The sequence below is a fragment of the Leucoraja erinacea genome, chromosome 7, assembly GCF_028641065.1.
Source record: "Leucoraja erinacea ecotype New England chromosome 7, Leri_hhj_1, whole genome shotgun sequence".
Classification (NCBI taxonomy): domain Eukaryota; kingdom Metazoa; phylum Chordata; class Chondrichthyes; order Rajiformes; family Rajidae; genus Leucoraja; species Leucoraja erinaceus.
This window is the reverse complement of record NC_073383.1, coordinates 5,913,427-5,937,792: the sequence shown is the minus strand read 5'-3', so window position 1 is coordinate 5,937,792 and position 24,366 is coordinate 5,913,427. Positions and strand designations below refer to the sequence as shown.

At 47.2% G+C, this 24,366-nt stretch overlaps 1 protein-coding gene across 2 annotated transcripts in view; it reads right to left on the bottom strand.

The window, feature by feature from the left end:
- cers6 (ceramide synthase 6) overlaps positions 1 to 24,366 on the bottom strand; it is a 144,934-nt gene that overhangs the window by 6,651 nt on the left and 113,917 nt on the right. For both annotated transcript variants that reach the window (XM_055637686.1, XM_055637687.1), the window contains exons 6-9: positions 24,151 to 24,243; positions 19,194 to 19,322; positions 13,319 to 13,425; positions 2,915 to 3,071 (exon numbers count right to left, since the gene is read on the bottom strand). In XM_055637686.1, the coding sequence (XP_055493661.1) occupies positions 2,915 to 3,071; positions 13,319 to 13,425; positions 19,194 to 19,322; positions 24,151 to 24,243 (486 nt within the window). The remainder of the gene's footprint in view (positions 1 to 2,914; positions 3,072 to 13,318; positions 13,426 to 19,193; positions 19,323 to 24,150; positions 24,244 to 24,366) is intronic.

The following is a 24,366-nucleotide window of genomic DNA, read 5'->3' as shown; positions in this document are numbered from 1 at the left end:
CTCCCAAATAACAATAATCTATTCAATATTTTCCTTGATCCCCATTCCCTTTGTCCTGTTTTCACACCTTACCCTTCCTTATCTATGTACCGCCCACTCCCCTGACATCAGCCTGAAGAAGGGCCTTGACCCAAAACGTCACCCACTGCTTCTGTCCAGAGATGCTGCCGGTCCCACTGAGTTACTCCAGCATTTTGTGGCTATCAACAGAAAGACTATATGTGACTAAGATCAAGCCACTCACAGTGAGTGTACAGATACAGGATAAAGGGATAACGTTTAGAGGTTTAAAAGAGTGGAGCAATTGTAATAAGTGATGGCAGATTCACTGCTGGGACCGGTTCACAGAGAGCCGCCTGGATTTGGGCGGCATCTTACAACTGTAGACTACTAGTCTCTCCTTGGGCATGAGTGATTCCTCGGAGGGCGGTATCAAGGTTGGAGAGATAGCCTCGCCCCCGAATGCAGCGTGACCAAACGGCCGTATGCATGGGCGGAAACACGGGTGGATGTTTCCGACAGGAATCGGCAGCGGGAACACAATGGCAGGAAACCTTGTTGACTGGTCCTGTTTGGACACTGTCCTTGGATCCTCAGGAAACCGAGGCCGTATTTATTACAACTCGCTGAAAATTCCCTTGCAGTGGCGGCCTGGGCTTGACATTGTCAGGCAGTTCATTCCTGACAGAGGAAATGACAATTTCCTGCCACCAATCAAATGTTACTCAAAGTGGATTGGAGTCAAGCACATTGGCTGGAGCCAGGAGTGGCCAGTTTCAATCTGCTCTTCACAAAACAAATTGGGGTCTGTTCCTCCCAGTCAGATGGTGAAGCTGAGAGACCCAGTTAGGAGAGTCAACTTTATGTCCCCAAGTCATAGGAGCAGAATTAGGCCATTCGGCCCATCAAGTCTACTCCATCATCCAATCATAGCTGATCTATCTCTCCCTCTCAACCACATTCTCCTGCCTTCTCCCCATAACCCCCGACACCCGTACTGATCAAGAATCTGCCAATCTCCGCTGTAAAAATATCCATTGACTTGGCCTCCACAACAGTCTGTGGCAGTGAATTCCACCCTCTCACCAAAGAATCTCCTCCTCATCTCCTTTCTAAAGGTTCATCCTTTTATTCTGACGCTGTGCCCTCTGGTCCTAGACTCCCCCACTAGTGGAAACATCCTCTCCACATCCACTCTATCCAGGCCTTTCACTATTCTGTAAGTTTCAATGAGGTTTCCCCCTCATGCTTCTAAACTCCAGCGAGTACAGGCCCAGTGCTGTCAAACGCTCAACATAGAAATTATTCCAGGGATAATATTCGTTAAAGGAGCTCAGACCAGCAAATGTGGGCGAGGTTTTGGACAAGACTTGATGCATTCATTACTTGGGCAATTTGCTGAGAAGGTGCAGGGCATTTCACCCAGTAATGGTGGACGTTCGCAGAGCAGTTGTTGAGAAGGTTAAGAACATGCTTGATATTTGTTCGACCCAATGTGGCTTCTGGAATGGGACAGAAGCATGAAGGAGCATGTTTCCAAATGGCGGCGGTGGCGGTGGGAGTTGAAGGGTAAAGTTGGCGGCTGTGAACCGTCTGTGAACTCACCTCCCGAGGTCTTGGAAACCCCCTAAAGTTCCGTTATCAGCTCGGGAAGCGGGACCCGGAGACTCCCGGCGCACGGGAGCAGAGGGGCCGGCTGCTGGAGGCGACTAGTGGCGGGTTTGCGCTGGTCGTGGTTGTGGGCGGTGGTGGAGGTGACCATGGGCGCTCGTGCCTGGGAGACCCTCCTGCAGCTGGGCGGGTGATGGAGCGCAGACTGCGGCAGCTGCACGGAGCAGCGGTGGATGGAGCCGACGGCATCTCGCTGGGCCAGGCCCACCCCTACTTCACCCATCCAGTGCCGATAGGACACCGGGCCTTAACGTGAGGAAATAAGGAATTGTAGACCTCCTTGGAACAAGATCAGACTTTTCACAGACTTGGACGTTGCAAGATGGCGACTCCCTGCTGTTCCAGAAGAGCATCCATTGTACTCATGTACAGTGTGATATGACTGGATAGCACCCAGAACAAGCTCTTCACTGTATCTCTGTTATATTAGAGATATAGAGAGGATGTTTCCACTAGCCTCAGAATAAAGGGGCTGTCCCACTTGGGCGACCTAGTTGGTGAGTTTAGAAGAGTATAGGAGAGTTTGAAAAAATGTCATGTTGAAGACCTCCTTCCACTGTAGAAGACCTCCTTCAACCTCTTTCTACTATGTTGAAGACTGGCTAAGTAGCCACAACTAGCTACGAATAACTTTGGGAAAATTGGATGCCGAATAGTGGAGAGTGAAGACGACCTCCTTCGACCTCCCTTCGACCTCCCTTCGACCTCCCTTCGACTATGTTGAAGACTATCTATGACTACCTTCGACTACCCTCGATTACCACGACTAACATGCCCACCTACTACGACTAAACCCACGAGTAAAAAAAGTATCGATTTTTTCCATGGCGACCTTTTTTTACTCGCGGGCATTTTTTAACATTGAAAAATACGCTGCCACATAGCTGAGGCCTCAAGTACGCGGGTACTACTCTCGAACATGAAGGAGAGTTACGAAGACCTCCTACGACCTCGTGTCGACCACGCTGCGAGTACGAGTCGAGGGCAAACTCGCTAGAACTCGCGGACTAGGTCGCCCGTGGGACAGGCCCTTAAAAAGGTGTACTTTTAGAAAGGAGAAATATTTAATTTATATCAATAAATAAACTAAACTAAAGTTAATAAGGATTACTGTGACAGTCAGTTTCAGTTTGGTTTATTGGCACGTGTAACGAGGTACAGTGAAAAGCTTTTGCTGCGAGCTATCAGTCAGTGGAAAGACACAGAGGTGAGGAGTGAGGAGTGAGGAGTGAGGAGGACCTACCTTGCCTCTAGCGAGGGCTCGACAAGCAGTCCTGACGATGAGGTACGACCAGAAGCTGTGCAGTAGCTGCAGTAACAACAGCAGCAGGTTGAAGACCCACCAGGATGGATAGGGACCAACTATCTCCCAACTTTCAAACAAGGTCGTGTTTAATATCCTGAAACAAGGTACACAATGGCCATCAGAGAGTCCAGTTTCATTAGCCGAGAAGACAGATTAAAACTTATCGTAGTATCACAGCACAAGGACAGATATTGTCCCGAATGTTCATTGCTGTGGTGGCAGCTTATTTTCAATTTTCTTCCCTCCCTCCCACAAATATGTAATATGTGAATATGTGATTCTGTTCCATTCTGTTTATAGTTTGTTTGTTTGTTTTTTGCACAATTCGCGAGCATTGCCACTTTTCATTTCACTGCACACCTCGTATGTGTATGTGACGAGTAAACTTGACTTGACTTGAGAACATAGAACAATGAACACAGGACCAGGCCCTTCGGCCTGCAATGCCTATGCTCAACATGATGCCAAGACCATCTCCTATCTGCCTACACGTGATCCATATCCCTCCATTCCCTACATATCCACGTGCCTATCCAAAAGACTCTTAGACACAACTATCGTATCTGCCTCCACCACCACCCCGTAGAAAACACCCACCTGACCCTGCAGAAAAAGTTGCCCTGCACATCTTTAAACTTTGCCTTAAAGCTATGCCCTCTAGTGTTTATTATTTTCCATCCTGAGAAGAAGGTTCTGACTCTACCTTATTTATGCCTCTTATGGCATCACCTGGTGGTCAGACTGCTTACTGTCGAACCCTCGTCAGTAGTTACGAGGGCTGTCACGTGACAGGGGGCGCTGTCCTGTATGGGTATGGCTGCCCAGCCTGCAGCTGTCTGTTTTTTAACCTCTTCTTTTTATTTTTAGTGAGTTAGTGTTTAGTTTCTGGAGCTCTAGTCTTTTTTATGTGGGGGGGGGGAAGGGGGAAACTGCTTTTCAGGGTCCCTACCTGGTCGGAGAGACGGCTTTTCTCCGGGCAGCACCTTCGACCCGTCCACGTGGCCAACAGCGAGCCTGGAGTGGCGTTTTCCTGTCAGGAACCGCCAGAACCTCGGCTTTCGCGGCTGCACAGCGCTGGAGCGCTATCGCGGAGCGGGCGATGCCTTGCCCGGGTCGCCGCGCTGGAACTCCGGTGAGCTGAAGCCCGCCGATAAAAACATTGCGGAGCTGCGGGACTGTGGAGCGGCCAGCTGCGGCGCTGACTTTAACATCGGGAGCCTGGGATCTCTCGCCGAGATCACCAGTGGTTAGGTATGTTACAAAACCTACCTGAATCGTCATTAGGAATCTGCCCTCAGCCATGTCGGCGATTTTGGCGCTGTTTGGAGGGGGCGGGTTTTAAACGCGATTTTTACTAGGCTGTACTAATCGCACATGTTCAGCCTAGTAAATCATTAACGAAAAATCGCTGCAAGACCCGGTCGCAAAAGGTATTATTAGTTTTATAGGCCTCGATAATATAGTTCTAATAGTTTTAAAATTACTGTCTCATTCCGCAACCTCTCGCAGCCCCAGGGTTTTATAAAGCAAACAATTAAAGGTATGTACCTTATTTTTACATTAAATGGGGCATATATATAATCCTGTAATTAAAGTTATCTATAGCGAGAGGTTCATTTTGGGCTTTTTATATCCCGCAGTATTTTTCTCGGCATTTGAGGGCACTAATCCAGCGCTATGTCAACGTTCTAAACCAGCGCGTTCACATGAACCCACTAGAAAGCCGATTTAAATGGGCATTTATTTGCAGCAATTGAACACTAAATTCCTTCCATTTGGCCTATAAATTAATGTAAATTAGATATAAAAATCATGTTATATTGTGAATTATTTGTGAATAAGCTTTGGACACTTAGGCTATTTAAAAATGTTAATCTTTCCTTAAGAAATGGGCGTTTGACTATCCAAGATCACAGCTTTTTTGTAATGTCCATTGAAAATCAATAGGGAACAAGATGCTAATTTCCGAGTATGAAAATGGTCATAACTTTTTTAATACTTGAGATATGAAAGTGAATTTGGTGTCAAATTAAACTTATTGTTATGCTTTATCTGATGGGATAAATTGCAGACTTGATTTTTTAAATCTCAAAATTTTGTAACATTGCTACAGTGGTGGAGCTCCATCCAGCACGGCCTGTCGGCTTCGGAAGCCGCGGTTTCTGGTAAGGAAGCGGCCGTTCCAGGTTTCCCAAGCTGCTGTGAGGATTCTCCCGACGCCGGAGCACCATCACCCGGCGAGAACGGCCTGGAACATCGGGCCTCCGTAAAGGCGACTGCAGAGGCCAAAATAGGCCTGCCCATGGGTGGACATGGGATGGAGACTGGACATTGTGCCTTCCCTCATAATGGGAACCATTGTGGGGGGATGTTTTTTATGTTTAAATTTCTTTATCATTGTTATGTCTGTATTCGTTTTTTTATGTGCTGCATTGGCAAGAAGCATTTCACTTCACCTAGGTGTATGTGACTAATAAACCTTTGAACATCATAGGTCAAGGGGAGTGTCCTGCTGCATCAGCAGTTCTTGCCTTGAGATTGTGAGTCAACAGGTAGCGGAGCTCAAGTCAACACCCTCCCTCAGCGACTGCAGCAATGACTCAATATGTTAGAGAGTCCCAAACGCACATGTGTGGCAAACTTATCTCACCGAATAAAGTAACCGTTTGATCACAAAGTTTGGACTCGCTACACTCTCATAATTTTATATCATTCTATCAGGGCTCCCCACAATCGCTGGCAGTCCAGGGAAAACAATCTAAGTCTGTGCAAGTTCTCCCTGTAGCTAATACCCGCTAATCTAGACATCATCCTGGTAAACCTCCTCTGAACCCTCTCCAAAACCTCCACATCCCTCCTGTATAAAGGCGCGACCAGAACTGCACACAATACTCCAATTGCAGTCTAACCAAAGCCCTATAAGGCTGCAGCTTTCCGACTCTTGTACTCAACGCCCTCAACGCCCTGAAAGGCAAGCATGACATATGCCTGCTTTAATATTCCATCTACTTGTGCTGCCACTTTCATGGAGTTATGGACTTGGACCCCGAGATTTCTCGGTACATCGATGCAGTTGAGGGTCAAGCCATTATTTGTACTTTTTCCATTCGCATTTGATCTCTGAGAGTGCAACACCTCACACTCTCTTGGACTGGTCTTCCATTCCTCTGCCCGTTCCTACATCCCGCTGTATACCTTGACAACCTTCCTCACAGACTGCGACTCAAGTGACCGCGATCGTGTCATCTGCAAACTTACTAACCAACCCGTCTATGGTTACGTCCAAGTCATTTGCCGATATCACAAACAGCCAGAGGTCCCAGTACAGATCCCTGCAGAACTCCACTGGTCAGACCTCCAGCGTGAATATTATTGTCCATCCACCACAAGCCACTGCCTTCTGTTTGTAAGACAGTTCTGAATCCATACGACCAAATCACTGTTGTAAAAAATATCATCATGCATTCACTTCATGCATGGGCTGTGGGGGGGGGGGGGGGGGGGGGGGCTGGGCTGTCCCCCCACTTGTTTCCCCTGAGAGTTAGCGGCCAGTCCAGCGGATGTACTTTAGTGACCAACATGGACTTCAGTGTCTGTAGGAAGCGCCAACTTCACCCGTATCACACCGCGAGGGGGGGGTGGGGGTCAGCAACTCACCGTGGTTGGGGCGGGCTGGCGGGCCGGTGATTGTGAAGGGGGGGGGGGGGGTGGAGGGAGGGAGAGTAGAGGGCTTCCCACACTCACACACGGAGCCGTGTGGAAGCGAGCGACGGGAGGAGGGGGCCGGGGTCTGAGGGCACGAGGTCAAGGGGTCAGACCAATGGAGGACGCTGCTGAACAACCCAACCTTCCTGTTCCTATTTATAGAGGAATCAGGAACAAAAAACGCAGAGAGCTGCCATGTGAAACACTGGCTAACCCCAGGATAGATTCCAGGGTCAGCCCTGGTCTCACACCAGGAAGGATGTCAAGAGTTCATAGGGAAGCTAGAATGGGTGAGCAATGAAAGGTCTCAGTCATGTGTAGACTCTCGGGCTATTTACACTGCAGGGGAGGGGAGTAGGACATTGAGAGCATGCTCACAATCCTGTGGTGGAACAAACAAGGAGAAGTTGTTCCAAGAGACGTACAACATGGACTTCGGGTGATCAGATCACACCAGAGGCAACGGCAGACGACAAACTCGGGAGAGAGTGGAGAGACAGTGCTTCAGGAGACCCTTCCCAAAGAGGGCTGGGCCTAGCGCTGAAGGGGAAACCTTGTAAAAGTCTGGGCGGAAGGGCAAGGCAATAGGGGAGATAGACACAAAATGCTGGAGTAACTCAGTAAGGCAGCATCTCTGGAGAAAATGAATGGGTGGCTTATCGTTTTGGGTCAAAAATAATAATGTCCTGCTCCTATCTCTCATGTAGGCCCTACATTATCTTAAAAATACTTCAAACAAAAACCATAAAAATCATACTTCTACACTGCACTAAAACATGATTTTAATACATAAAGTTTCAAAATGTCCCCCCTCCCACCGCTTGGTGGTTTTGCATGCTCGCTGAGTACCCCCAATACTGGTGATCAGTGATCACTCAGCCCCCCCCCCCCCCCCCCCCCCCCCCACTTTCAACATCGCTCCACGACCTCTGTCGGGGAAACTCAAACATAGACTTTAGATCATCTTACCCATGTTATTGATAGTTGTGCCCATTCTGACAAATACAACGAGAATCTTTTGGCAGTAACCGGTTTCATCTTTTATTTCTCAGAGTCAGAATCAATACTAGCAATGTCTTTGTTTTGTAAACTATAAATCACTTTCATCGTTTTATTTTGTGCAATCCATTTTCTTTACCCTGAGGTTTACATTTGGTCAAAATAAGTTATAAATTGCATTTAACAATGTTGCTATGAAATCAATTATCCTAATATTGAGCTCCCAGTTATAGCCTTAAAGGAAAGCAGTCCATTGAGGAGGAGCCATCTTGGAGGAACGGCTGCTAACCAGCAGCTGCCCGTTAAACTCGCTTTTTTAAATGTTTGTTTTTAGTTAGTCCTGTCTCGTCCGTTTGGAGAAATGGGGGGGGAAGGGGGCAATTTTATTTCTAGGTCCCTACCTGGTCGGTGAGGCAGCTTTTTCTCCAGGCTGCCCCGTCGACCCGTCCTCGCGGCCTACCAGCGGGCTTGGAGCGCCGTTTCCTGGCGGGGACCGCCCAGCACCTCGGCCTCGGTGGCGGCACAGCGCTGGAGCGCTATCGCGGTGCGGAGCGGGCGATGCCTTGCCTGGGTCGCCGCGCTGGATCGACGCGCTGGAGCTCCGGTGAGCTGGACCGCCGAGAGCAACACCTCTGGGCTGTGGGTCTGCGGAGCGGTGCGGGCGGCGCCGATTTCAACATCGGGAGCCTGGGAGCTCCAAACCGGCGCGGCCTTGTCGGCTCCGGAAGCCGCGGTCTACAGCGTGGGAGCGGCCGTTCCAGGTGGCCCAGCCACTGAGAGGACTCTCCCGATGCCGGGTCAACACCACCCGGTGAGAACAGCCAGGAACATCGGGCCTCCGTAGAGGCAACTGCGGTGGCCTCAATAGGCCTGACTTTGGGGTGAACTTGGGTTGGGGACTGGACATTGTGCCTTCCCCCACAGTGGTAACCATTGCGGGGGAATGATTTTCTGTCTCTATGTAATCCTGTTAGTCTTTGTCCAAGATGGCTGCCGTGAAGGGAGAGTGGACGCTGGCGCGCTTTGGCTGCCGCTGCTCTCTCTTCACATTGTGTTTTTGATTTTCTGTTTCTGGACTGAATTCTGTTTATAGTTTCTGTCTCTGTGATGTCTTTATTATTTATTTTACTCTGATTATATGTTTATATTTCCTGTTAATCTATGTAAGGTGAACTTGAGATGTCTGAAAGGCGCCCAATAAATAAAATGTATTATTATTATTATTATTATTATTTAAAATGACGTCAAAATGCAAATTTGATGCAGTGAGTCAAATTATGCGCAATTCATTTGAGATATTTTAATTCGATTTTATCTGTCGTATAAATCTTTTAGTTTAGTTTAGTTTAGAGATACAGTGCGGAAGCAGGCCCTTCGGCCCACCGAGTCCGCGCCGACCAGCGATCCACGTGCACTAACACTATCCTACACATACTAGGGACAATTTACAATTTTACCGAAGCTCATTAACCTACAAACCTGTACGTCTTTGGAGTGTGGGTGGAAACATGAGCACCCGGAGAAAACCCACGCAGTTCACAGGAAGAACGTAGAAACTCCGTACAGGCAGCACCCGCAGCCAGGATTGAACCTGGCTCTCCGGCGCCGTGAGGCAGCAACACTACCGCTGCACGACCGTGCCGCCCTCTAAACTGAAACTTTTCTCTGGAACTTGTTCAGTGCTAAATACATGGATAAAGCAGCATGGTCCCAGGCTTTTACCCAGGATAAAACACAAGGTGCTGGAGGAACTCAGTGGGTCAGGCAGCATCAGTGGAGAGAATGGACAGGTGACGTTTCGGGTCGGGACCCTTCTACAGACTGATGGAGTGGGGAGGGGGGGGGGGGGGGGGGGGGGGGGGGGAGAATGCTGGTAAAGAGAGGTGGGGGCGGGACAAAGCCTGACGAGTGATAGTTGGATACAGGTGAGGGGGTGATGGATGGAGTATGTGACAAAGGCTGGAGGTGAAAAGGAGACAAAATGGTGTCGGGTAAGGAGAGAAGAGGAGGAGTGAAAGGGAAAGCCGGAGGGAGGGATGTGGGTGGAAGGGGACAATGGAGGGAGGGGGGAGAAGAGAAATGGGGAACTGAGGGATGGGAGATGAGAGGATAGAAATGGGGAAAATAGCAGGGCGACTGGGGGGTGGTGGAAGAAAAATGTGTGTGTATCATCAATCACCCGCTCACACTATGCTGAACTACTTTCCCATTCCCTACACAATAGGGGGCCATTTACAGAGGTCAATTAACCTGCAAACTGGCCGTCGCATACAACACATAATCCTCCGACATTTCTGCCACCTCCAACGGGATCCTACCACTAGCAACATTTTCCCATCTCCACCCCTTTCCACTCTCCGCAGAGACCATTCTCCCCACAACTCCCTGGTTAACTCGTCCCATCCCACACAAACCACGGTACTTTCCCCAGCAACCGCAGGAAGTGCAACACCTGTCCCTATACCTCCTCCTTCGACTCTCTGTCCAGGGACCCCGACAGTCCTTTCAGGTGAGGCAGAGGTCCACGTGCACCTCCTCCAACCTCATCTACTGTATCCGCTGTTCCAGGTGTGGACTCGAATATATCGGTAAGATCAAGTGCAGGCTGGGCGATCATTTCGCTGAACACCTCCGCTCAGTCTGCCTGGACCTATGCGATCTCCTGATGCTAAACACTTTAACGCCCCCTCCCATTCCCACACTGACCTTTCTGTCCCGGGCCAAATGCAAATTGGAGGAACAGTGTCTCATATTTCGCTTGGGCAGCTTACAACTCTGTGGTATGAATATTGACTTCTCTAACTTCAAGTAACCCTTGCTTCCCCCTTGTCCTCATCCCCCCCAGCCCCCCGCCCTAGTTGTCGAACTATTGTCCATCTGGCGAGTTCCTCTGTCTGTATTCCCGTCATCACCTATTCCACAGCCAACAATGGCATATCATGTGCTCCACTTTTCCTCCACATTTCCTCCATCATCAGTGATTTTTGCATATTTTGCATATTTTCCATTCATTTCTCCTCAGTACCATCGATATCTCTCGTTCCCCTGACTCTCAGTCTGAAGAAGGGTCCCGACCCGAAATGTCACCCATTCCTTCTCTCCAGAGATGCTGCCCGTCCCACTGAGTTACTCCAGCTATCTTCGGTATAAAGCTGCATCTGCACATGTTTTAAATTCATATCTTTACAGCTGCTAGATTTTTTTAATAGAAATGAACATAGATTATAGGCACTGAAGTTATTTCCTCAGTAGAAATGGTTAAAGCTAACGGTTTGAAACAGAATTCTAACACTAAAGATGACATTGTGCTGAGATTGCTGTGAGGTGTAATCTATGATATAAATCTGCTGGCAATAAGTTCGATGACAGGAAATCCATTGAATTGCTATAGATGTCAAGAGGGAGGCCAAATGGTGAATTGCTGCTGTAAACTCTCTGACAGCTTGTTGTGCTACTTTATAGTCTCTGCCTTACCAGTATACACAACCATCCATTTGATAGAAACCTATTTCAGAAACTTCAAATATCTCTAAACCCCCCCCTAGTGCAGAGCTGAAACTATCTGCCACATACAGATTTCAATGTTGTACTCACAATGGCTAAAGATAGTTAGCAACCATGAACAGTTTCTGTGTGGAAAGGAACTGCAGATGCTGGTATATACTGAAGATAGACAAAATGTGCTGGAGTAACTCAGCAGGACAGGCAGCATCTCTGGAGAAAAAGGAATGGGTGACGTTTCGGTTTGAGACCTTTCTTCAGATTCGGGTTCCGACCTGAAACGTTGGCCATCTTCTTTCTCCAGAGATGCTGCCCGGCACACTGAATTACTTCAGCACTTTGTGTGTACAAACACTGCCTGTCTATGATAGACACAAAAAAGCTGGAATAACTCAGCGGGACGGGCAGCATCTCTGGAGAGAAGGAATGGGTGACGTTTCGGGTTCAGTCCGATGAAGGGTCTCGACCCGAAACGTCACCCATTCCTTCTCTCCAGAGATGCTGCTGCCTGTCCCGCTGAGTTACTCCAGCTTTTTGTGTCTATCTTCGGGTTAAACCAGCATCTACAGTTCCCTTCTACACGTTTCTTCTGCCTAGGCCCATAACTAGACCCATAAACTATACTTATGATAGTATTATCTGTTCTATTTGGCTAGCAAGCAAAACAAGGCACTTCACCGTACCTTGCTATATGTAACAATAACAAACCTAAACCTGAACGTTAAGGATGTACACACATAAATAAATAAAACCATTTAATATAATTTGTTTAAAAAGTGTGCATAGTGATAAGAGCTTTCCATTTACATTCCTCTCGGGCCATTGCCTGCACCTCTTCACAGTCATTGATAATCGAGCTGTGTAGCAAGGATCTACAGGTGCTGGTTTATACTGAAGATGGACTTGGATAGAGTGCGTGTGGAGAGGATGTTTCCACTAGTCTCAGAATAAAAGGACGTTCCTTTGGGAAGGAGATGAGGGGGAATTTCTTTCGTCAGAGGGTGGTGAATCTGTTGAATTCATTGCCACAGAAGGCTGCGGAGGCCATGTCAATTGATATTTTTAAGGCAGAGATAGACAGATTCTTCATTAGGATGGGTGTCAGGGGTTACGGGGAGAAGCCATGAGAATGGGGTTAGGAAGGAGAGTTACATCAGCCATGATTGAATGGCGGAGTAGACTTGATGGGCCGAATGGCCTAATTCTGCTCCTATCACCCGTGAAAAAAAAATGCTGGAATAACTCAGCGGGCCAGGCAGCACTGAGGAAAGGAATAGGTGATGTATTGGGTTGGAACCCTTCTTCAGACTGCAAACCTCTTCACTTATGTTGCAGTTGTATAGGAACTTGGTGAGGTTGCACTTTTTCTTTACAAAAGTAAGTTTGCTAAGTAAGTAGGCTAAGTAAATGTATGACCTCTAGTCCTAGTCTCTCCCACTAGTGGAAACATCCTCTCCACATCCACTCTATCCAGGCCTTTCACTATTCGGTAAGTTTCATTTGCTGTGGAGAACTTTGGGACAACTCCTTGGTGTAAAAAATGCAGCATATATACAAGCCTTTTTCAAGGATTTGTGTTGAACAAGCTTGTCTAATTGCAGTTGCAGTTTCCCAAAGTGTCAAGAGTCAGGAGTGTTTTATTGTCATATGACTCAAAACAGACCAACAGATATGTGACCATATAACTCTGTAAACACCATAATAAGCAACAAAAACTTCAGTGTACACACACACATGCACACACACATCACGGGAAAGGGAAACGAGAGATATAGACTATGCTTTCGAGTGATATACACACATATGCACACACATATGCGCACACACACATATGCGCACACACACACACATGCGCACACGCACACACATGCGCACACACACGCACGCACACACATGTACAAGCACACGCACGCACGCACACACACGCGTACACACGCACACACACACACACACACACACACACACACACACACACACACACACACACACACACACACACACACACACACACACACACACACCTTTACACACACACATTGGGTACACACACACTATCATTATTTGCCACACTTATGATTGTGATATCAAGCATTTAACTGTTAAAGATATTGAGGTACAGATTAACCCATTACTCACCATATTGGGTAAAGACCCAGCCTGGTACTTATGAAGACCAAACTAAATATTACAAACAGCAGCTCGCACAGCCTTTGACATTTGGCATAGTTTGCCATCTTAGCTGCCTGCAAACATTAGATTCAGATTCAGATTCAGATTCAATTTTAATTGTCATAAAAAAAAGACATTAGTATCGGATTTTCAATATCTGACTGACATTATGATATCTTTAACAAGCCACAGAATACTGGTGTAACCCAGTGGGTCAGGCAGAGTCTCTGGAGAACATGGAGCAAAGACGTTTTGGGTTGGGACGCTTCTTCAGACCAATTGACCTAAAGAAAAGGAGTGACGAGGAACTGCAGATGCTGGAAGCTTGAGCAAAACACAAAGTGCTGGACGAATTCAGTGGGTGAGGAAGCATTTGTAGAGGGAATGGACAGACAACATTTTGGGTTGAACCCTTCTTTAGACTGAAGAAGGGCCCCAACCCGAAACATCACCTTTCCAGAGATGCTGCCTGACCCGCTGAGTTACTCCAGCACTGTGTGTCTTCTTTTTATGTAATCCTGCATCTGCAGTTCCTTGTGTCTGCATTATGAAAGCTTTAATTTGCTCGTCTCCAGAAGCGGAGGCTCACAAGCAGATCAAAAGTGGCACCAGAGTTCTTGATCTGTGGCCAGTCACCAATAATATTAGATTGCAGAATGATTCCATGCACCAAATGTCACAGGGTGGGTATATTTAAATACAATCTCTGCATCAAACTCATGATATGATACGATCGAACTTTAGTCACCCCAGGAGGGAAATTGGTTTGCCAATATGAAGTGAAAGTGACCAGTGGAAAGTCCAGGATTGGGGGTGTGCAAAGATTGGGGAGGGGGGAAAGGGGTGCCAGTCTACCCCACGACAGAAGGGGGGAGGAGTTCTACAGTTGCAGTCGCAAGCACGAACATGCAATTGCCACCATGTTCAGTACAGAAAATGGAAATACTGTGGATGAAATAAGAAGATAAATGATGCAGCCAGCTTGTACATAAACACTTTATAAAGAACAATGAATCAAGTTGCTGATCTCTTAATCAATTACTAATTTCGTTCACTGCCCAGAATAAATTATTGACACTGATCTTTGGAAACATAAGGTCAGGATAACCACGTCAGTGGAATTACTTGAGAAACTTAGCTCAAAGTCTGTTAACTTTGAACTGGTTGTTTGCTGTTTGTTAAAAAAATACTAAATTAATCCCTGCAATCATTCTCTCTGCATATAACCATATAACAATTACAGCACGGAAACAGGCCAGCCGAACACTTACTCTCACCTAGTCCCATCTACCTGCACTCAGACCATAACCCTCCATTCCTTTCCCGTCCATATACCTATCCAATCTATTTTTAAATGATAAAATCGAACCTGCCTCCACCACTTCCACTGGAAGCTCATTCCACACAACTACCACTCTCTGAGTAAAGAAGTTCCCCCTCATGTCACCCCTAAACTTTTGTCCCTTAATTCTCGAATCATGTCCTCTTGTTTGAATCTTCCCTACTCTCAATGGAAAAAGCTTATCCACGTCAACTCTGTCTATCCCACTCATAATTTTAAAGACCTCTATCAAGTCCCCCCTTAACCTTCTGCGCTACAAAGAATAAAGACCTAACTTGTTCAACCTTTCTCTGTAACTTAGGTGCTGAAATCCAGGCAACATTCTAGTAAATCTCCTCTGTACTCTCTCTATTTTGTTGACATCTCTCCTATAATTTGGCGACCAAAATTGTACACCATACTCCAGAATTGGCCTCACCAATGCCTTGTACAATTTTAACATTACATCCCAACTTCTATACTCAATGCTCTGATTTATAAAGGCCAGCACACCAAAAGCTTTCTTTACCACCATATCTACATGAGGTTCCACCTTCAGGGAACTGTGCACAGTTATTCCTAGATCCCTCTGTTCAACTGCGTTCCTCAATTCGCTATCATTTACCATGTGAATAGTAGCGAATTGGCAGTGATTTCATGCAATTGTAACATTAATGGCCTTAGAGCCAGGGGAGCTGTACAGCATGGAAACAGGCCCTTCAGCCCACCTTGTCCATGCCGACCTGGTTGGCAGACTGGGCTATTCCCATTTGCCTGCATCTGGCCCACCTTAAATCACTCCTCTCTCACGTTAAGCCTGGGCCTTCTAGTTTTAGAATCATCCACAATAGAGAATAGACAATAGACAATAGGTGCAGGAGTAGGCCATTCGGCCCTTCGAGCCAACACCTCCATTCAATGTAATCATGGCAGATCATCCCCAATCAGTACCCCGTTCCTGTCTTCTCCCCATATCCTCTGACTCCACTATTTTTAAGAGCTCTCTCTTGAAAGCATCCAGAGAACCTGCCTCCACCGCCCTCTGAGGCAGAGAATTCCACAGACTCACCACTCTCTGTGAAAAAAAGTGTTTCCTCATGTCTGTTCTAAATGGCTTACTTCTTATTCTTAAACTGTGGCCCCTGGTTCTGGACTCTCCCAACATCGGGAACATGTTTCCTGCCTATAGCGAGTCCAAACCCTTAACAATCTTGTTCAAGAAGGCCTTAACAATCTTATATGTTTCAATGAGATATCCTCTCATCGTTCTAAACTCCAGAGTGTACAAGCCCAGCTGCTCCATTCTCTCAGCATATGACAGTCCCGCCATCCTGGGAATTAACCTTGTAAACCTACGCTGCACTCCATCAATAGCAAGAATGTCCTTCCTCAAATTAGGGGACCAAAACTGCACACAATACTCCAGGTGTGGTCTCACTAGGGCTCTGTACAACTGCAGAAGGACCTCTTTGCTCCTATATTCGATTCCTCTTGTTATAAAGGCCAACATGCCATTCGCTTTCTTCACTGCCTGCTGTACCTGCATGCTTACTTTCATAGACTGATGAACAAGGACCCCCAGATCCTGTTGTACTTCCCCTTTTCCCAACTTGATGCCATTTAGATAGTAATCTGCCTTCCTGTTTTTGTACCAAAGTGAATAACCTCACATTTATCCGCATTAAACTTCATCTGCTTTGGGGAAAAAGTATATGAGCGTTCATTGTATCCATGCCCCTCATGACCTTGTACACCTCAATAAGGTCATCCCTGAGCTTCCTGCACTCCAAAGAAAAAGTCCCAGCCTGTCCCACCTCTCCCTGTAAGTCAAGCCCGCAAGCCCAGGTAACATCCTAGTGGATCTCTTCTACACCTTTTGTACATCTTTGCAGAAAAGCTGCAGGGATTGTGAATTCCAACTCTACAAAAGAGCTGTTCTGAGTTCACCCTCTGTCATATCATTCATTTTTCTTAATCAACTGTGCTTTCATTAAAAGATGAGTAAAGAAAAAGAGGCCTAATGAGGTGCGGGTGCTGAAATCCTGAGTACGTTCTTGAGAAACAGAGGGTCAGGCAGCTTCTGTGAAGGAAATAGACAGTCAACGTTGGAGGTTGGATGCTTCTTCAGACTGAAGAAGGGTTCCGACCTGAAACGTTACCTAACCATGTTCTCCAGACTTGCTGATGGACCCTGCTGAGTTACACCAGCACTTTGTGTTTCACTGAATTTTAAAAAAAGGTGATGTCAACATTTCATATTCGTAAAAGCACTTTTGGACCGTTCTATTTGCCAAGTGAGTGATGATCATATCCCAGGAATTAGAACATTGTTTTCTTTAACATTCAGTATCGGCCCAGGTCTCTCGGGAACACACTCAAGACAGAGTCAAACTCCGTTAATCTACTGTATTCTGTCCCAGTGTATACTTCCACTGAACCTCTCAGTGTTTATTTCAGCGATCATTGTGTCAGGTTGGGGGTGAGTTTCCCCCGCCACGGGTACCATGTGATCCCGTGCTACCTGCTCCATGGTTGGATAGTCGGCGACTAAACCGTCTCCCCCACCTGGTTTACCAGGTGAGGAGGGGGCTGTGGACCCCCAGCAGGACCAAAAACAAGAGCTGTCAAAGGGCGGATGAGCTCCTAGCGAGCCAACGGCCATCCACACTTCAGTAGAAGTTGCGATCACTGTCGTACATGGCATCGTAAGGCCATAGATGTTCATGGCACCGTGCCCGTAGATGTTCAAAACGATGTCGATGATGATGTTGATCACTCATTCGATGACGTAGAAACAAGGAACTGCAGATGCAGGTTTGCCAAAGAAACGCACAGAGTTCTAGAGAAAGTCAGTGGGTCTGAAGAAGGGTCCCGACCCAAAACGTCACCTATCCATGTTCTCCTGAGAAGCTGCCTGATCCACTGAGTTACTCCAGCACTGGGATAGGATGATTGTTACTTAAAACTGCATTACTGCTCAAACAATTTTTGTTTGTATTTTTTCCCAGTTAAAACACAAGGATTATTGTGGGCTGCCAATGAACTGACCAATGTTGGACAGACAGTGTGTTAACAAGGGTGACTGGCACTATATGGTTGGTACACACAACTTGGTGTTATGCATGATGATGTTAAACTAGGGAAAATTAACCCTAGTCAGACCAAACATTGAAGGAATGAAAGATACAGCATGGACACAAGCCCTTCGGCCCATCAAGTCCATGCCGACCATCGATCACCCCCGTTCACACCTGTTCTGTGCTATCCCACTTTCTCATCCACTCACTACACCCTAGGGGCAATTTACAGAGGGCCGATTAACCTACAAACCCACTCGCCTTTGGGATGTGGGAGGAATCCGGGGCACCCGGACAGACAGCACCCGAGGTCAGGATCTAGCACGTGTCTCTGGCGCTGTGAGGCAGCAGCTCTACCTGCTGCACCACTGTGCCCCGTTAAGAAGAAGAGGAAGGGAGCATTAGAGGCAGAGGTTCGGAAGACAAACCATGTCATGGATTCATACAGCACGGAAACAGGCCGTTCGGCCCAACTTTTCCATGCTGACCAAGGTGCCCCATCTACACTAGTCCCTGCCCATGTTTGGCCCTTACCCCTCTAAACCTATCCTATCCATGTAATGGCCCTGTCCCACGGTACGAGTTCATTCCAAGAGTTCTCCCGAGTTTGCCCTGATCCGAACTCGGTGAATTACGGTAATGGCCGCTCGTCGGTACTCGGGGCTCTCGTGGACATTTTTCAACAGAGAACAACATTTTCAACATGTTGAAAAATCTTCACCAGTCTTCCGAGCTTACCTGCCATTAGCGAGTCTTCCTTAGTAGCTGCCGTTAGCGTTACGAGCCGCTAAGAGACGTCCTCGATCTCCGACAGACCCGCTACATTCATTCTCCGTGCTTACCACGAGTTTGATTTTGTTTTAAACTCGGGAGAGCTCTTGGAGTGAACTCGTACCGTGGGACAGGGCTATAACTGTCCCAATAAGTGTTCAATTATATAGAAATAAGGAAGCAAAACCAATGGAAATATAACCTTGCTTTAGTGACTTTTCCCTTTGTCATTTCACTAAATATTATTCCAGGTCCACCACTGATTTCCTGGCAACTCGTGGTCTGCCCCCCTCTTTAATCTGGACAAAATCCCCCCTGGTGGTCCCCCCGTGGTGTGATGTGGTGCCTAGGCCGGGAGAGGAGGCCGACCGGGACTTCCACAGCAGATCGGTGGGATGAATTAGCCCCCTGTGGCCTGGGCTCTGGAACTCCGGCCCAGCCAGAGCCGGCGGATCCGTTCCCACAGCCGACTCCCGCGGCCCAATTTGCGGGGCGGGACCGCCTCTGTTGGTCTGGCACATCGGACAATGCAACAAGGCTCTGGAACCGATGGTGCTGGAAAATCGAAGGTACGCGTCACGCCACGCCACGAGAAGATGATTCTTTTTACAAGACGCTGGGTTTGGTTATGGCCAGTTACGGCACCATCAGGGATCACAAACTCTTTCCTTACCTCCAACAGAAAGTCGGATGCGTCGTGAAGGCACATGACTAGTGTACCGACACGCACCATGTTGTTGATGTACGAGAACATTAGCAGCGCTATTGTTGCAGTGTGGTGCAGGAACATAATGGCAAAGTCCTAAAACATGAAGAAGAACAAGTAAAGATTGGGTATCAAGTGAGCGCAAATTTCACGGCAACCATCCCCTTGTCAGTACGTTGCACACTTCACAGGTTCCACTGGAAGACCTGAATTTCCAAGGTGATCTTATCGAGGTGTTTAAAATCATGAGTGGAATAGATGGTGTGAATGCACAGATTGCGTAGGAAGAAACTGCAGATGCTGCTTTTAACCAAAAATAGACGCAAAAAGCTGGAGTAACTCAGCGGGACAGGCAGCATCTCTAGAGAGAAGGAATAGATGACATTTTGGGTTCAGTCTGAAGAAGGGTCTCGACCCGAAACATCGCCCATCCCTTCTCTCCCGAGATGCTGCCTGTCCCGCTGAGTTACTCCAGTATTTTGTCTCTATCGTCCGAATGCACAGAGTCTTTTACCCCAGGAAGAACCAGAGAACAAAGGTTTAAGGTGAGAGGGGAAAGACTTAATACAAACCCGAGGGGCAACTTTTCCATACAGAGGGTGGTGGGTATATGGAAAGAGCTGCCATGGGGAGGTCGTTGAGGAAGGGACTATAATAACAGTTACAAGATATTTAAACAGGTACATGGATCTGGGTCAGACTCTGGCAACTGGGACTTGCGTGGTTAGACAGGGCTTATGACTATAATACATGGCTAGTGTTAGATGCACAGCAGCTGAATACATGACAATGTGAATCTATTAGGAACAATGGCGTCAGATTAAGTCAGTCAATGACTAACAAGCTGTGATTGTGAAGTGTGATCTTACAGCAGGCTGTTATCAAACGAGACACATTTACAAGAACACGATGTAACCTGCAAATTCCAATTTAGTTCCTCCTGTCACGATTCAGTCTCTCGCAGCTATTGCTACTTGCTGGAAGGACAATGCTATTTATACTCAACATGTTTTTCTGCACGATATGTCAGGCAGTGGCTGTGCTAATTGGTGGAGCCTCACTGACCTGAAATGTTAACCCACTTTTTCTCCGTCCATAGATACTGCCTGACCCGCAGAGTATTCTCTGGACTTGGGGAAAAAAAAGACACAAAGTGCTGGAGTAACTCAGCGGAACAGGCAGCATCTGTGGAGGACATGGATAGGGACCGTTCTCCAGATTGACGGAGAGGGTGGGGTCTGCAAGGGAGGAGTGGCAGGACCAAGCCTGGTGAGTGATAGGTGGATACAGGTGAGTGGAGTTTTTTTGATAGATGGTTGGACAAAGGCCACAGATGAAAGGTTTAGTTTATTGTCACGTGTACCGAGGGAATAATGTTCGGTGCAAGATAAAGTCCGAAAACAAAAAGGGACTAAAGGTGTGAGGTAAGGAGAGAAGAGGTGCGAATTGTGAAGCTAGAGGAAGGATATAAGTGGAAGGGGGGGGGGGGGGGGGGGGGGGGTGAATAGTGGGTGCGCATCCATGGGGGGAACAGGGAAAGAGAGCGGGGGAAAAAAAGGTGGGTGGGGGGAGGTTTGTACGTTAGTTATCTAAAATTGGAGAGTTCAGTGATCATTTACTGTTCATTTAACTGCTGTTGTCAGTCCATATGGCAATGAAACACTCATGACTCCGTTATACAGAGGCCCGTAATCGTGAGGCTTTATCGCGCTGACAACGAGGTGGGACACAGTTGGACGGGGGATGGGGTTAACGTTCCAAGTGTTAGCGGGTAGACGTATAAATGGACCGGATATTGTGATGGCCAGGGATCGCCGCGAGCAGTGAACTCAGTTTTCATAGACGTCCCAACTGGTCCAAATCTCTATTGACTCCAGCAGCATAAACAAGGACCAGTCCCATCCCCAGACACTCCCCCTTCTCCCCTCTCCCATCAGGCAAGACATACAGTCATCAAGAACTGGAGGACGTGGGTTTACGGTGAGAGGGGGCTAACACTACCCTCCACGCGCTAGGGACAATGTACAATTTTACCAAAGCCAATTAACCTACAAACCTGTACGTCTTTGGGGGTTGGGTAGGCTAGGACTTCATTTCTTTTTTTTTTTTTTTTGTTTTGTTTATTTTATTAGAAGTTAATACAGCACAAAACAGTACAGTGGAACCTAATTTTAGGTGCCAACTATGTAATACCGTAATCCATTCTATGTACAACCTCTAGTTTTATGTTATGAGAAGGAGGACTTCAATTCTTAAAGAGTGCAGGAGGATGAGGGCTGATCTTATAGAGATGTACAAAGTCATGAGGGGAATAGAGAGGGTGAATGCACAGGGGAATAGATAGGGTGAGTCTTTTGGCCAGAGTTGGGGAATCGAGAAGATGACATAGGTTTAAGGTGAAGTGGAAAAGATGCAATGGCAACCTGAGGGGTAACTTTTCCACACAGAGGGTGGTTGGTGTATGGAATGAGCTGTCAGGGGAGGTAGTTGAGGCAGACACGATAACAAAACTTAAAAGATTCTTTTACAGGAACAAGTTTAGGTAGAGGTTAGAACAGCGTTCCCCGGAACCCCAGGGTTCCGCGAGAGGGCGCTAGGGGTTCCGAGGGAAACAGTGATAAATATGCTAATCGGAGCCTTTGTCAGTGCACACTATTAAGGCCTTCAATAAACCGACTTTAATAAACTGTGACGGCAGGTGACTTCCAGGAGGACGCAAAGAAACCGGGCGGCGGTAACGGAAACCGTGGCCGGTGACTGTGTCGAGGGAGCGGAGGCATCCGCAATGCAGTATGTTTAAGAAGGAACTGCAGAGGCTGGAAAATCGAAGGTAGTCAAAAGTGCTGGAGAAACTCAGCGGGTGCAGCAGCATCTATGGAGCGAAGGAAATAGGCAACGTTTCGGGACAAAACCCTTCTTCAGACTGATGTGAGGGTGTGAGGGGGGGCGGGAAGAAGAAAGGAAGAGGAGGAACCAGAGGGCAGAGGGAGAGCTGAGAAGGGGAGGAGGCAGTGAGGGTTACCGGAAATTAGAGAAGTCAATATTCATGCCGCTGGGGTGCAGACTGCCCAAGTGGAGTATGAGGTGCTGTTCCTCCAATTTCCAGTGTTGCTCACTCTGGCCATGGAGGAGGCCCAGGACTGAAAGGTCGGATTCGGAGTGAGAGGGGGAGTTGAAGTGCTGAGCCACCGGGAGATCAGGTTGGTTAATGCGGACCGAGCGGAGGTGTTGGGCGAAGCGATCTCCAAGCCCGCGCTTGGTCTCACCGATGTAGAACAGCTGACACCTAGAGCAGCGGATGCAATAGATGAGGTTGGAGGAGGTGCAGGTGGACCTCTGCCGCACCTGGAACGACTGCTTGGGTCCTTGAATAGAGTCGGGGGGGGGGGGGGGGTAAAGCGATAAGTGCAGCATTTCTAATGCATCTGGCGGTGGTCGTCCAGCAGGTCGGTGCAGTTATCAGCCCGTGCACGACCACCGGGGCCCTTAATGGCCGCCCACCCCGACTTCCGGCGGAAGTCGGGGTCGGCGGCCATTAAGTGCTCCGGTGGTCGTGCATGGGCTTCCTGATGTGTCCTGAACAGTCCCTCATTCACCCACGTTATTTAGTAATTTTTACCTATCATTTAGGGATGTTATATGAATTTTTTTTTAATTAAGTATGTTTATGTTTATTTTTGTTAGTTGATCAAAAGTTTATGCGTGTTGTTCTCTCTCTCTCTCTCTCTCTCTCTCTCTCTCTCTCTCTCTCATCTCTCTCTCTCTCTCTCTCTCTCTCTCTCTCTCTCTCTCTCTCTCTCTCTCTCTCTCTCTCTCTCTCTCTCTCTCTCTCTCTCTCTTTTTTTCTCCCTCTCTCTCCTCCAAGGTCAGTTCTGTTTGCCTTTATTTGCTTCAGTTTTGAACAAGCAGTTTGATTTCAGTTCATTTTTTTTGGAATTGTCAATAAACTTGAGAAAAACAAAACCAGGCATCAGAAAATATATATTATGTTTGCCTTATGAACTTTTAAGTTTATGAAAGAGAGAGAAAGAGATTAATAAAGAGATCAAATAATTTTTAAGTAGGGGTTCCCTGAGACAGGAACATTATTTCGAGGGTTCCACCATGGTAAGGTTGAGAAACGCTGGGTTAGAAGGAGTTGGGCTGAGTGGCCTGTTTTGGTGCTGCATGACTAATTAGACCAGTTGGTTCTATACTTTTTTTTGGCCATGCCCCACCTAATCACCTCTAAAATCCTGATCCCCCCCCCCCCCTTGCTTTCCCTTGAGAGAAAACGGAGGAAATAGATATTATAAGGGTAACTTAGCAAAAGCTCTTTGAATCGCATTTCTAAATCCAGTGGTTCAACCTTTTTTTTCCCATGCCCCACCGCGCACTTCGTGCGACGTGCATGAAGAGCCCCCCCCCCTTGATTATGTGAGAAAAACGGACAAAAAAGACCTTTTTAAACCCCAAAAAAATTCTTTGAATCGCAAATAAAATCTGAAACATAAATACATAGGTTGTTGTTTCGTTGCTTGTCTTTTGCATGAAAAGTCCGCGTGGCACGGTGATTATCATTTCACTACACAATCTCGTATGTGTACCCCAAAAAAAATATTTACTCAAAATGACATTGACATTGACTTGATATGTTTACCTGATGGAAAATCCAAAAAAATAAAAATCGAAAATTTGGACCCAGACCTCCTCAGTCGCGCTCAATTGCCCCCCTTAAAAATCAAATTGCCCCCCTGTGGGGCGTACGCCCCACGTTGGGAACCACTGAATTAGACAGTGGATAAATGGAAGCATGGATTTTTTTTTTAAATTGTTGTTCTTTGGGATTTCCTTAACACCAGTATAAAGAATGCTTCGTACTCACAATGGATTCTTGTGACATAAGGGTTTTAGCTCAAACTATTATTATGTGGAATATTCTGACCTTTCGTTTGATGTCCGTAAACTGAGAGAAGATCAAGGACCAGTAGAAGGCCAACTCCACGATGTAGTAGTAATGGAGATCGGAGGGGAGAGGCTGTGGAAGATAGGAAAACATTTCACACGTCAGTTCCCGCTGCGAATCGACTGGTACAGTCACTTCTGGAATGTCTTTGCGGATGCATACTCAGCTTGGTTTGGGAGGTCTATCCAAGAGAAT